The sequence below is a fragment of the Schistocerca americana genome, chromosome 10 (assembly GCF_021461395.2).
Source record: "Schistocerca americana isolate TAMUIC-IGC-003095 chromosome 10, iqSchAmer2.1, whole genome shotgun sequence".
NCBI classification, from domain to species: Eukaryota; Metazoa; Arthropoda; class Insecta; order Orthoptera; family Acrididae; genus Schistocerca; species Schistocerca americana.
Window position 1 is genome coordinate 186,494,908 of NC_060128.1, and position 13,574 is coordinate 186,508,481.

Consider the following 13,574-nt stretch of genomic DNA (forward strand, 5'->3'; position numbering starts at 1 on the left):
AAAAAAAAAAAAAAAATATTTTTCATGTAGCTGTGTATTGAATGTACAGGATAAGACCTAACAGAAATTACTCTTAACATTTTTGATATCTTAACCCCTCAGATGTTTATTTCATCATTTTTACTGTTAGCACTGATCTCTTACATTTTAAATTAACAGCTAGCAGTCACATTTTCTGTTGTATATTTCTATGCTAAAACTACCAAACAACAGTGCAGGACATCACACACATGTATGCCCGAGGCAGGATTTGAACCTACGACCGTAGCGGTCGCATGGTTCCAGACTGAAGCGCCTAGAACCGCTCGGCCACAGCGGCCGGCAACAACAATGCAGAAACACGTTTTAATGCAACTATATTTTGACATGCGGTCCAGCTAACTTCCTGCCACAGTTAGGACCACACTCGGCACCACTCTGGAATATATAATCATTTTTATCTTTGAAGAGTTGCTCTATTTAAAAATGAAAAAGAACAAGTTGCCTCTATATCTCCATATAAGAGTTAAGTATGTCAAATTATTTGACCCCTTTGTATACTGTAGCAAGCCTGCAAATTTTGTTTGACAACATTAAGCTTCAAACATTGAAAGTGTCTAAATTACACGTGTCATGGCATGGAATGCATGCTAAGTCTCATTATAAACTGGAACCACAGAAAATTGGATGACTATCTGTGACCAGTACACTCTTCTGAATAACAGCTTTTGTAGAAGATACATCCCCTGAGATTGTATGGAGAGTTCTGACAGAAGAATATGTCATAGCCTGACTTTATTCAAGGAACAATTAGTGCCAAGAATACTGCAGTACACGAGAATTTATCACTTCTGCTGGGTACTCCTAGTGTGTCACCTTCCCGAGCCCAAAAAATCAACAACAAAATGGTCCCCACATCCATGAACATAGATTTGTTACAGGTACAGAACTGAAGTAGTGGAGGCAGTACAATTTTACTTAATGAGCTTTTTAAGTTACATTTTCTGAACACATTCTGTTTGAGAATCAATCAAGAAAGGAAAGACAAACCTGACAGACGCAAAAATATTTCCCACATTCTGCAAAGAGCTTTGTTATAATGTGTAATGCTGAAGTTTCTCCCCTTCTCCCCCCAAAGGGATCGTTATACAAATGTCTGCTTAATCACAATTTCAGAGAGCTGTGGTATTCTACAACACCTGTTATTCAATACCAGGACTAATGTTTAGAAGGAAAACCTGCTCTACGACGTATTCAAAAACTGAACATGAAGCCTACCAAATGCAATCAAATTTCCGTGAAACTTCCAGTCTGTATCACCCACAAATAGCTTGAGAACCACAAAGTTGTGCCTTATTTATGAAAGACAGTTTTCAATCTTTGGTAACTGAACAGCCTCTATTAGCTTTCCCAGAATCTTTTTGCAAACATCACTTACTTATTTAAAACCAACTTCAAGCAATACTTCCCAATTTCCTTTACTCTTTAAACCTCTAATCTAAGCTATTCTGTTTCTTAAATGAAACTAGTATCAAATATATACTTACAAAATGTAACCAATATTTATATTAATGGTACGTTAGTTTCATTAAGATTTTCCAAAGTTCAGAGAACAATAGCAGCTATTTACCAGCTGTAAAGTTACACTAATTACATTTTACAACACAATAACACATTTTTAATCTCATATTTTGTTACTTGTCTCCACTCTGCAGATGTGCAATACGGATATGGCAAATAAAATCAGCAGAGCAAGATTTTACAAGTACTACAGACACACCCCATTAGCAAAACAACACTCTCAGCGAAACAAATGGCAGAAGAAAAGAGACAAGCTGAAAATGTGTGCTAGACTGGGAATAACCCAGATACCTGAAGCAAATTCGGTTCAGTTTTTGATCAGACAGATATACACGTGTGAATTTATCAAATATAAAACAGGTTCTCACAAATTCAATTAAACACACAATTATGCAGAAAAAGGTAATTTAACAGTGCAAATAAATCAAGCACCTGCTTGCAATTTAACTGCACCCAATGAAATACAATAACTAATTATTTTACACAACAATCCACAAGAATAATTTGGGAATTTCAGTAGTTATACTTTTCCTACCTCACGGCTGTATCATTTATTTTGGTAGGAAAAATGCTACATTTTAAGATCGTCAGCCTGAGCTAAAATGCCAAATGATAAAGATTTCCTTCCAAGCAGTTTCACACAAATTTCTTGCCAACATACTGCACAGTTAAATAATTTTTATGATTAAGAATATTAACATTGGGAGATATGAAAATAGCTGAAGCTATTGTCAGGAAGAATAAAATCCACATTTACACAATTGTAAGTTTTTTGGTTAATAGTGTTCTCGTACAATTCAATTTATGACAGCTGTAGAATTAATTCTTTAAGTGGATTTTTTAAAATTGTTCTTTATAAAAAAAGTAATGAAAAAACCAATTCGAGTTTAAATACATGAACAAAAACTTGAGATTAACAGAGCTATTGTTTTTCTGTACCTCTCCTTAATATCTTTCAAGTATCAACACTTTTTATTCCAACACAGTTGTTTCTTTTTCCTTTTAGGTATCTTGTGTACGAAATTATTTAAGTACATCAAGTAGTAATGGTATGAATTTAGTACGAGGCATATACTATTAGTTACAGATGAAATAAATCCCAATAATATTACAAATCATACATGTAACCTACAAACATTTTTACTGGTTATTCCTATTTGGGTAGACTATTACAAAGCAACTTTTCATTACAAGGGGGCAAGGAAGTCTTCCAGAACTCCTGGCGCTATACGAAAAGGACACCACATGTCAAGACATGAATAACAAAAACAAATTACAAAAAAATTGTTTCATATGATCCATACAGACATTTAAACAGTATTTTTAATTTACTCCATGTGTAGTGAGTTAGAAATTAACATAAATGATGTGACTCACTTCTTTCAATTCACTGTTATCAAAAATGTAATACTAGAACAGTTACTTGCACATCATAAGAAACTTTGTTACAGCAAAGCAACACAGCTAGGGATATCGCCGAAACACTAACATTACACTACTCTCGAACTGATTGAATGTGTGCGCACGTGCACCAAGAATATGGCTTTGCTGGCAATGTTCTGCTAGCTTCCTCCAAAACGTGTGAGAAGCAGAATGTAGCTCTGTTTAAGTGCCCAACATTTGTCACTCATCTTCAGCACTTACAAAACAGCCTGTGTAATAGTGACAGGAACGTTGATAAGCTAATGCAGTCCATTGCCTCTTCGCCTAGTCAAAGCTAGGTCATTAAATGTAAATAGTGTTAAAACAGCTTAAAAACATTAAGCAGGGGATCGCCAGGACCCCCCTGGTAACATCGAAAGCTTCCAATCCACAGCTCCTCGCTGCACGTCTCTACTTGCCGAGCGCCTTGCGCAGCCGCTGCACTTCCTCTTCCAGCTCCGAGACGCGCCTCTCACGGTTTGCCAACTGCTTCTTGAGAAGTTTGAGCTCTTCACACTGCCTAGAGTACGCCCGCTGCAACTGCAGTAAGCAAAAATTTGTAACAGACGTCTTATTGCAAAAATAAGAGCATGCAGCACAGGGTGGGTTACCAGTGATGGCCAATAAAAATGTGGTGTTAGATCTAAGAAGAAATCTCTGCAAGGTGTTTAGTATTCTACCAGGTGCTATTCCGAAGTTCCCAAAATATATTAAAATTATGTTTATTGAACAATGGAAAAGCCAGCATGGAATAATGACGACACTATGAAAGGATGACAAAAGTCATTTACAAATAATGTGTTTCACCTGGTTCATGCTTCATCAGATTTCGTGAAAAGGTATCAAGAGCATTTCATACCATCAGACAGCAAGGCGATTGGTCAAAACTGATTGTGAAAAACCATCTACAACACATTTCCATCAGGATAGATCCACTTGGAAATCATGAACACCACCAAGGAAAGTGCAGCATAGACCCACACATAAACCTGATTTTCAGTAAATAATAAAATTAATGTGACGTGATAAATAAAAAGAAATAGAGCCGTGAAAAAAGTGTGTGTGTGTGTGTGTGTGTGTTTTGGTTTTTTGTGGTGGTGGTGGGGGTGGGGTGTTCATGGCATGTGTGTTCAAGAACATCAAATCAATCTTTAATAGCTGTTGCATTACACTGCTGGCGTAAAGTGTAGATCCCGCTTTACAGATAAAATAAAATGATAGGAGAGTACCATCAATTAGAGCATATACTAGTTTAGTAGCCAGGATCTGATGAACTATTGCAAATGTGTATAAATGAATTCTAAACAGTAACAGCAAAATTAGTACCTGGTTTTGAGACTTTGGACTTCCATCCAAAGCGATGACTTCATCCCTCTCCTCTGACGATCGTTTGTATTCTTCATTCAACAAGTTATTATTTGGCTGAAAAACATACACTATGTCAAAAACGAATTCCATTCACCCAAATCAAGGTATGTCAAAATAATATAAAACTCAAATGTTATACAATTAGCCATGTTCTGTATAGTACAAGGTTTGAAAATTCAATTAAACTTAAACAGAAGTGTTAATTAAATGGATTAGAAAATGAGAAATAAAAAAATAAGAAGAATGCAGACTGGCAATAGAGAAATTTGTTACCATTTCATGCAACTTAAAGTGTTAGATATTATTTTCTGAAGGTATTTGCTCAAGTGTAACCTAGAATGTGTTTGATAAATAGCATAGGCAAGAAGGGATTAACTTTTGAAACCCTCTGTACTGTTGTGTATGTTAGGTTCCCAGGTATCACACCTTCAACCATTCATCATGTTGGACCCTAATTTGCAAGTAATCAACAGAGGGGGGTGGACTTATTATGCATTGTGCTACAGAGATTTAAAAATATTTACAGTAAGCAGATTAGTGGCGTAGTGTAATGGCTAAGGTGAATTCCTCATATGAAGATGGTTGTGGATTTGAATTCTTTTCTGGTGCTTTGAAATATTTTATTTTTTAATCCTTGCAAAATTATTTTGATTTTGCTTTTTACTCAATTAAATGGTTTACTTGTAAATTCTTTATTTCTAATCCTCATTCTCACTTTAATCATTGCATTAGCTTTTTAATTTTCTCTCATGGTGTCATCATTTAATCTAGAATTTTGTTCATATGATTTAAATTAGTATTATTCATTTACTTTGATTTGATTTCTTTTGTTTCACCATTTTATAATTTTGTCCACTACTTTCATTATTTCTGTTTTTCATTTTTCTTGGCTTCCTTTGTAGTCATAACCCTGCCTTCACTTAAATCTTCATCTGCATTATTCTGACCATTGCTCAACAAGAATTTATGTCTTAAATCTTTGTGTTATGATTACAATCCAGAAAAATTTACATCTTGCAATGCAAAATTTAATTTTTACATCACTGCACAGTCAACATAAATTTCGTCTTTTGTTTTTAATTGATAGTCTTTAAACATTGAAAATTATGAAAGTTAAATTTAAAAAAAATTAAAATCATATGTGCACAGTTTCCAAATGGAAAAACACGAAAGGTAGAAAGCTTGACAGCAAATCAAAGTTAAAATGTTGACTAAAATAGCATGACATAGGATTAGAAATAATAAAAGAACACATTTAAACCAATTAACTAAATAGAAATAATAATCAAAATAATTTCAATAAAGATTAAAAAATAAAAAATCTCAAAGAACCTGAGTGGATTTTAACACACAATCTTCCGCATGTAGTTAACGCACTTTAACCGTTACGCTATGTTGCCAGTCTGCTTACTGCTACTAGTTTTGAAGCACTAGAGGATCACCCAAAATTACACAATTTCTTCTCGTTGACTACTTGCAAATGGAGGGCTGCCAGCATGACTAGCTGCAGTGCGTGATATGTTGGATCCTAAACTTTAACACCGTATGCACAGCTTAAAAAGCCAGTCAACCCTGGCAACCTCTCTTCGTGTCTACCGAGGCACCGAATGCTGTGCTGTGAGCAGTCACCTCAGCTGAGATGGATGGTGGGGACAGAAGAGGCAGAGGGAGGGACAGCAGGTTGGGGGTCGGGGAAGATGCTTTAGTGATGCATGGGAGTGGGGGAACTGGTGCAGCACTGAGAGGCTGTGCTTGGAGGGAAAGGTGAGAGCAGAGACACAGGAAACATAGTTGGAGTCCAACAGTGAGGTGGTGAAAACAGTTAGGCCAGCACCACTTGTGACTGATGAAGGACGGCACGTACATCATGACTGTCACCGTCACAGGTGTATTACGTAGCCCACGCCTCGTCACAGGTGCATTACGTAGCCCACCGCCCGACTGAACTCGACAGGGCAGTACAGCTCCACAGACACGACAGACACATTTGTCGATCTGCCTATTGTTACTGTCTATGTGGTATAGGCAGGGCTGCGCCCCTGTATGTTCAGTCACCACACTTGACCTATATCCTTCGTGGACCAAATACAGTCCCTGCACAACTTTGGAGGATGTTTGCTAATGGAAGAGTCACTGACAAGGGTGAATACCCAGGGCTGGTATAAACTTTTGAAACCATCCGTACAGTGATGTAGGTTAAGGTCTCAGGTATTCTGCAGCCACTCATCCAGATGGGCCCTTGTTTGAGAGTAACTGACAATAAGAAATTTTGGTATTTCATGTGATGATATACAACTTAAGAAGGAAATTTTATACAGACTGATTGTGTAGTATAATCGTTATTATACAGGTCTCACATGAGGTTGTGAGTTCAAATCTCATCAGGTGCTTTGAAATGTTTGATTGTTAAATCTTGATTGTATTGAGTTTGATAATTATTTTTATACAATTACTTGGTTTAAATGCAGTTTTCTTATATCTTTTTCTCTGTTCCATCATGTTAATCACTGTATTAACTTTTTCAAGTACTCTCATTTTTTCTTCGTATTATTCTTATTCCACTTTAAATCATTGTGTATGTGAATTTAATTATTTTTCTTTATCTACCATAATATTTAAATTGCCAATCAATCACTTAAAAAACAAAAGACAAAGTAATATATTTGTATTGACTTTACAGAGATGTCAAAACATATTTTTCCCTATGAGATGTACAGTTTTTTGGATGGTAATTGTCATAAAAACATTTGAAACAAATTCTTGTTGCTCTGTGGACAAAATAGCACAAGTGAAAATCTAAATGAAAAGAAAGGATAGTAAGTAAAATGACAGTCAATCAAATGCAGAACAGAAATAATACTTGCGATAACATGGAGGATAATACAGGATGATAAAACAGAAGAAATTAAAACAAAGGTAATAAACTCACATGAACAAACATTCCAAATTGAAAAAGAACAACTGGAAGAAAAATGAGAGAAAATGAAAAAAATAATATGATGATTAAAAAGATGTGACAAATAAAGAGAAATAAAAAATTACATTTTCCCAATTAACTGAATAGTAATAATAATAATTATTATTGCAAATCAAATCAAAGGATACACTCCACAAAACCTCTGTTTCAGGAAACAAAATGGAGAATTGGTACAAACTAAGAAAATTGTCAAGAATCATCCAATTATTTTTCATAACCAAGTACGAAATTCCTCAGATTACAACCAGATCACATGAATGAATAGCTTAAAACCTTAAAACTAATAAGCCATCAAGAGAAGATGGAATTGCAGCTTAACTACTGAAGAACCTTGGCCCAAATTCCTTAAGAGCGATCACTCAAATCATTCAAGAAATTCTGCAGACAAAAAATTCTAATGATTGGAAATGTGCACTAATTTGCCCATTGCACAAAAAGTGAGAGAGATCAGATGTAAACAATTACAGAGGCATTTCACCTTTGCCAATCACTTACAAAATTTTATCTGCGTCTCTTCTAAAGAGAGCATAAGAACAGCTACAACATACAATTTCCTATTACCAAGCAAGCTTTGGACATAATAAATCATGCCCAGAACAGATCTTTAATCTTAAGACAATTTTAAAAATTACAGCAATCAAGTCGAAACCAATAGTCTGCACATTTGTTAATTTTAAGAAAGCACGATTCTATAGACAGAATCTCTATGCAATATTCTAGAAGAACACAAACTAGACACCAAAACTGAAAAACTGATTGAACGAAGAGAGTCAGAAATCAAATAAAAAAATTAAAGTCATAGATGAAATTTCTGAACCAGTCTTGGCTAAAACAAGAGTAAGACAAGGAGATGGGATTTTGCCACTTGTTCAACGTAGTTTTAGACAAAGTAATGAAAGAATGGGAAATTGAACAAAGAAAACAAAACTTTTGGAAGCCAATCAAACTAGGAAGAGGTCAAGGAAAATAACACATTACATACTTAGCATTTGCAGACGACTTTGCGATTCGAAATGAAAGAAGAAAAAAAGAACGTGCAGAGATGGTTGGCCTGCAACTCTCCTTTGAGAAGACTGAATTCATGCATTCCAAACTCCGAAACTTAAAACAAATTATGGTGAAATCAACAGAGTCAAACATTTTAAGTACTTCAGGGAAATTATTGAACCAACAGGACTTGAACAAATAGTACACACAAACAGATTGCAGAAAATTAAGAAAGCGTCAGGACTTGTTTCGAATTTGTATAACAAAAAATTTCTGTCAAAAGGCCTTAAATTCAGACAACAACACAGCAACCAAGCCGACAGTCACACATGCAAGTGAGACACTTTCACTTAATTGAAAACTAGATTTACAAGAAATTAAGAAAATAGAGAGAAAGATTATTACAAAAATTCTGGGACCACAGTACACACTAGATGAATACGGACTGCAAACTCTTGAGACAACAGAAAAAGTATCAAAGATTGAAATTGACGTCAGAAAGAGATGAAGTTCTACCGACACCTAGACAGATTACCTGGAAACAGACTAGCTAAACATCTATTGAACTATGTGACATCCCTTAAAGCATCAGTATCTTGGGTAACTGAAGTTAAGAAGGATTTGACAAAAGCAAAAATTGATGTAACAAACACATCAGGCAGGGATACATTCAGAAGCAAAATTGGTAAGTGGAAGTTTATTCCAGAGATGGAACCAAAACGATACTGACGAAAGTGGACTGAAGAAAGAAGGCCTTCGGGGAGAAAATACAGAAATGATGGGAAAATAAGAAGAACCCTAAGAAAGACTGAAAATCACTTGCTTATTGTTCTCCAATGGGGACATTTGCTAATAATGATAATGATCATCATCATCATTTTGGAAAAGATTTAAAAATAAATTTCCAAGCATCTGATGAGATTTTAACCTACAACCTTTTGTAAGACCTTTACCTTAACAATTACACGATGTAATCAAAAGTGTTGATCATTACTTTTTAAAGCAGTGCAGCATCACGTGAAATTCCATTTTTTTTTCCATTGATTATCCATAAACAAAGGCCCATCAGGGTGAATGGCTGCAGACTGTACTAACCGGGACTTTAACCAACGTCACCATACAAATGGTCTCAAAAAGTTTATCCCACTGCTAGGGAACTCTCCTTCTGAACTGCGTACCATCGAGCCTCCAGCAGCTGCCATGTGTCCACGGGTGCAATCCACGCAACTACGTAGCAAGCAAGTCGTGGTACGCACTGCAACAGTTGAAGGCATCTACTCGTGACCACATAGTCACGAGTCCAGACGAAACTGCGCAAATTCTTTTCCACAGATGCCTACTTAGGTTGGTGCACTAGGCACTCCAACCTTCGATGGCCAGTTCCGCTCCAGGCTCCAACTGACCGACAGCCAGCAGCTACGAGACTCTGATATGGACCGACATCCACCGCTGTCTATTGAGGAACCATCTTACCTACACTGTGAACCCCACATGACACTCCATTTCCATCTCATTACCTTGTGCGACAGTGTTGTAACGACACTTTGCTGCTCGTCAGTGGAATGCTTGTGAGCTCCCAGCCTCGTGGAACTGTGCCATTACTTATCCTCCCTGGACCATGCACATCTCTACACTTCTAGTGTTCACCTGATAGGCACTGTCAAGTATTGGCATTTCTGTTATCAAGTTGCGTGGGAATTCATTCTCAGAAGCTGTTTGTAGTTTAGTCATGTTAATAAATAATTTTATTGCAAAGTGTGTACTGTCATTTACACTACTCGGCTACAGTGTACCTCAGCCTTTGTGAGACATTGTCCATCGACTTTTGAGCACAGTTTTGCAGATGTGCGGGAGGATTTTGGAACATATACTGTGTTCCAACATTATGAGGAAAAAAAAAAAAAAAAAAAGAAAAACCAGCAAATATCATTTTTGCAAAACACAACTATCTCCTTATTCACAAAGTAATGAGTGTTACTGATATGGAATCTCATACTGATACAACATTTTTACAATTATTGAACGTAAAATTTCACGTCTGCGTATCATCATCTCAGTTGTGTGATGCTATTCATGATTTCCTGTTTGAATGTTCACGGTTTGTAGTAAGTGGCAGGATGTTACCAGGTGAAACATAAGTGATATCTGGGTTCTCTAAGGAAGCGTTATAGACCCTTTGATGTTCTTAATCTATACAAGTGATATCTGAGACAATCAGAGCAGCCCCCTCTGATTGATTGGAGACAATTCTGTCTAACATCTAATGTAGTAATCAGAAGCTCAAAACGAACTGCAAAATGACTTACGCGAGATCTGCATAGAGCAAAAAGTGGCAACTGGACCCTAAAAAACCACTAATCGTGAGATCCTCCAAACGAGTACCAAAAAACCTTAGATTTTGGTTGCACGGTAAATACCTCAGATTTAAAGGTTGTAATTTCAACAAAATACCTATGGAGAAGAGTTACAAACAACAAAAATTCGAATCATCACATAGAAAATGTTGTGGAGAAGGTGAACCAAAGTCAGCACTTCATAATCTGCTCTGGAATATTATTCTGGGGTAAGCTCAAAAACGTGCTGTAGGAATAATATGTGGCGCTCACCAACAATCATCTCCTATAAATCTGTTTAAGGAGTTAGGGATTTTGATTACAGCTTCTCAGTTTTCTGTAAATTACCCACTGCAGTGGAAATTGAACAATGAAGTAGATAATTACAATACCAGAAGAAAAAAATGACATTTATTACTTCACATTAAGGTTGACCTTAGCACAAAAAGGACTGCACAATGCTCCAACTAAAATATTTGATCATTTAGCAAGTGATATACATTGTCTGACAGACAGAAAAGTAAAATTTGAAAACAAATTGAAAAGTTTCTCCTTTACAACTCCTCCTATTCTGTACAAGAATTTTTAATAGGGTAATGTAGAAAACATGGCAGGTAGGAATTACTTACTCAAATCTGTACAACCTGGGGCCACATTTAAAAATTAATTTGGGGTGTGAATGTAAAATGAATCATTTTGTATCATTCTGATTTATCATACAATTGATCTGTGTAACATTAAACTATGAGTGTGCTGAAAAGCAAGGGCTCCAATTTTTAATGTGAAAACTCTTAAAGCCACTAGAGAGCTCCGAATTTTAGCATGTAACATGACGGTACGTAACATAATAATGGCAGTGTGTGAGAAACAGCATGGCACAATTGAGTTTCGAACTCAAAAGAATTTGTCCACACAAGGAGCACCCTCTCTTTCGGCAAGACAATGCCAGACCACACAGAAGTACTGTGACATCTGAAACAATCCAACACTTCAGGTTCACTATCACCAATCATCATCCATACGAGGTGTGTTCAAAAAGTAAAGTGACTTTATATTTTTATGAAAAAATATTTATTTACGCAACAATATTCACGTTGTCCCCTTCAAAGTAATCCCCCTCACATACAATACACTTGTGCCAATGCTTCTCCCAATCCTCTAAACACTCCTTACAACCACTTTTTGGTATAGCTTTCAGTACTTCCAGTGACACAGATTTTATTTCCTCAATTGTTGTGATGCAAAAGCAATAGATTGTTTTTCCACAATTCTGGACATTTTCTGCTAATTGCTCCTCGCAAACGGTGCATAACGTCAAGGTAATACTCCTTATTGACCATACGACCTTGAGGCAAAAATTCATGATGCATTACGACAGGGTAATTGGAAGGGGGGGAGAAACAGTGAGCAAAACTTTGACATTTGACCAAACTTGGCATGCTTTTTTCGGTCTTGGCTCTCTGGGATGCTTCCATTGGGACAACAGGGCTTTGGATTTGACGTCACAACCATAAACCCATGTTTTGTCACTAGTTATGACCATTTTCAGCCAATCAAGATCATCACTGACGTCATTCAAGAGCTTCTGTGCGATGCTCATGCGACGGTTCTTCTGATCAAAATTGAGACGTTTTCAAACCAACTTCACTGACACACGTCTTGTGCCCAAATCATCTGAAAAAATTGAGCTGACCAATATGCCAACATCCTCAGCAACTTCTCTTATGGTAGTTTGACAATTTTCCAAAAGGGTCAATCCAAGAAAAAAAAAAATTGGTTGCTTGACCATCTCAGAAAGAATTTAGATTTGCTGGGTGAATTCCCCAATGTTTAGTAGTCACAAAAAATTTTTTTTTAAGATTTTATTGTTTATCATTTTGAAATGGCGGCCATATTTGTCCCAGGCCGCATGTGTTCTCTCTTATTTGCAAGCATCTACATTTTTTACTATTATTCAGTAGTGGATTGTCCTAAGCCTTTCAGATAAAATGCATTTAGTTCAACACACTATGGGCTACAAATTGACATCATTATCACTTAGCTGAATGTATTCTTTAATATATTTTTAATAGTTCAAAGTTATCAGCCACAAATTAAAAAAACTCAATTTTTGAACAGAAGTTTTCCAAAGAGAGATTAATTTCTCAGCTTTAATATTTTTTCTGCTATTACACTGTATAGTATAGTTACTTTTTATAGAGTATCAATGGTGAGCAGTTTGCACTTAAAAAATACATTTTAAAAAATGGAATTTTTTAATTTTGTGGCCTGCAATATCTTTGTTTGGGGGGCCAACTAAAAATCTGAAAATTTCACCTTTATGATATCAAACATCAGTATACATCTAACTTTGAGATTCAATTGGAATTTAAGGAAAAAAAATTACAAATACAAGTCAAAAATACGTTTTTTAACATCTGCGATATCTAGGCTTATGGAATAAAATATATCAGTTACTGTATATAATTTAATCATATCTATGATTACTTACTTTTTTATTGAAAATAAGCCTACTAATTACATTAAACTGTTCTCTTGTTGTTTGTTTTTAGTACATCGATCATTGTACATTTGAGAAATTGGTTCAATCATTTTGGGTGTTAGATTATAAGTCCACCCAGTCACAATTGTAAATTCCATGGGAGACAGCTTCCTCAGTACATTTTTAAGTGGCATCCAAACTTGATTCTTCTCAATTTTTTTAAAAAGATGTCCTTGGTCATGGAGGGTGACAAAATACAACATGTACATCTTGGTTTTGACAATCAATATTATCAACTTTGCCAATCCACCACTGTTCATCGTAAACACAAGCCACTATGTCTTTATTTTGAAGAACCAGTTGTACATGTTTTCCACAATGATTAAGTTCACTATCAGGCAAAGTTGATGTGATCTTACACTTCAGTAAGTTGTGTGAGTGGGGT

The 13,574-nt window shown here is 35.9% G+C and overlaps 1 protein-coding gene across 4 annotated transcripts in view; it reads right to left on the bottom strand.

The window, feature by feature from the left end:
* Positions 1 to 562: 562 nt before the first annotated feature.
* LOC124552411 (coronin-2B-like) overlaps positions 563 to 13,574 on the bottom strand; it is a 112,401-nt gene continuing 99,389 nt past the window's right edge. For all 4 annotated transcript variants that reach the window (XM_047126676.1, XM_047126677.1, XM_047126678.1 and 1 more), the window contains 2 exons: positions 4,309 to 4,404; positions 563 to 3,522 (listed from right to left, as the gene is read on the bottom strand). In XM_047126676.1, the coding sequence (XP_046982632.1) occupies positions 3,394 to 3,522; positions 4,309 to 4,404 (225 nt within the window). In that variant the 3' untranslated portion in view covers positions 563 to 3,393. The remainder of the gene's footprint in view (positions 3,523 to 4,308; positions 4,405 to 13,574) is intronic.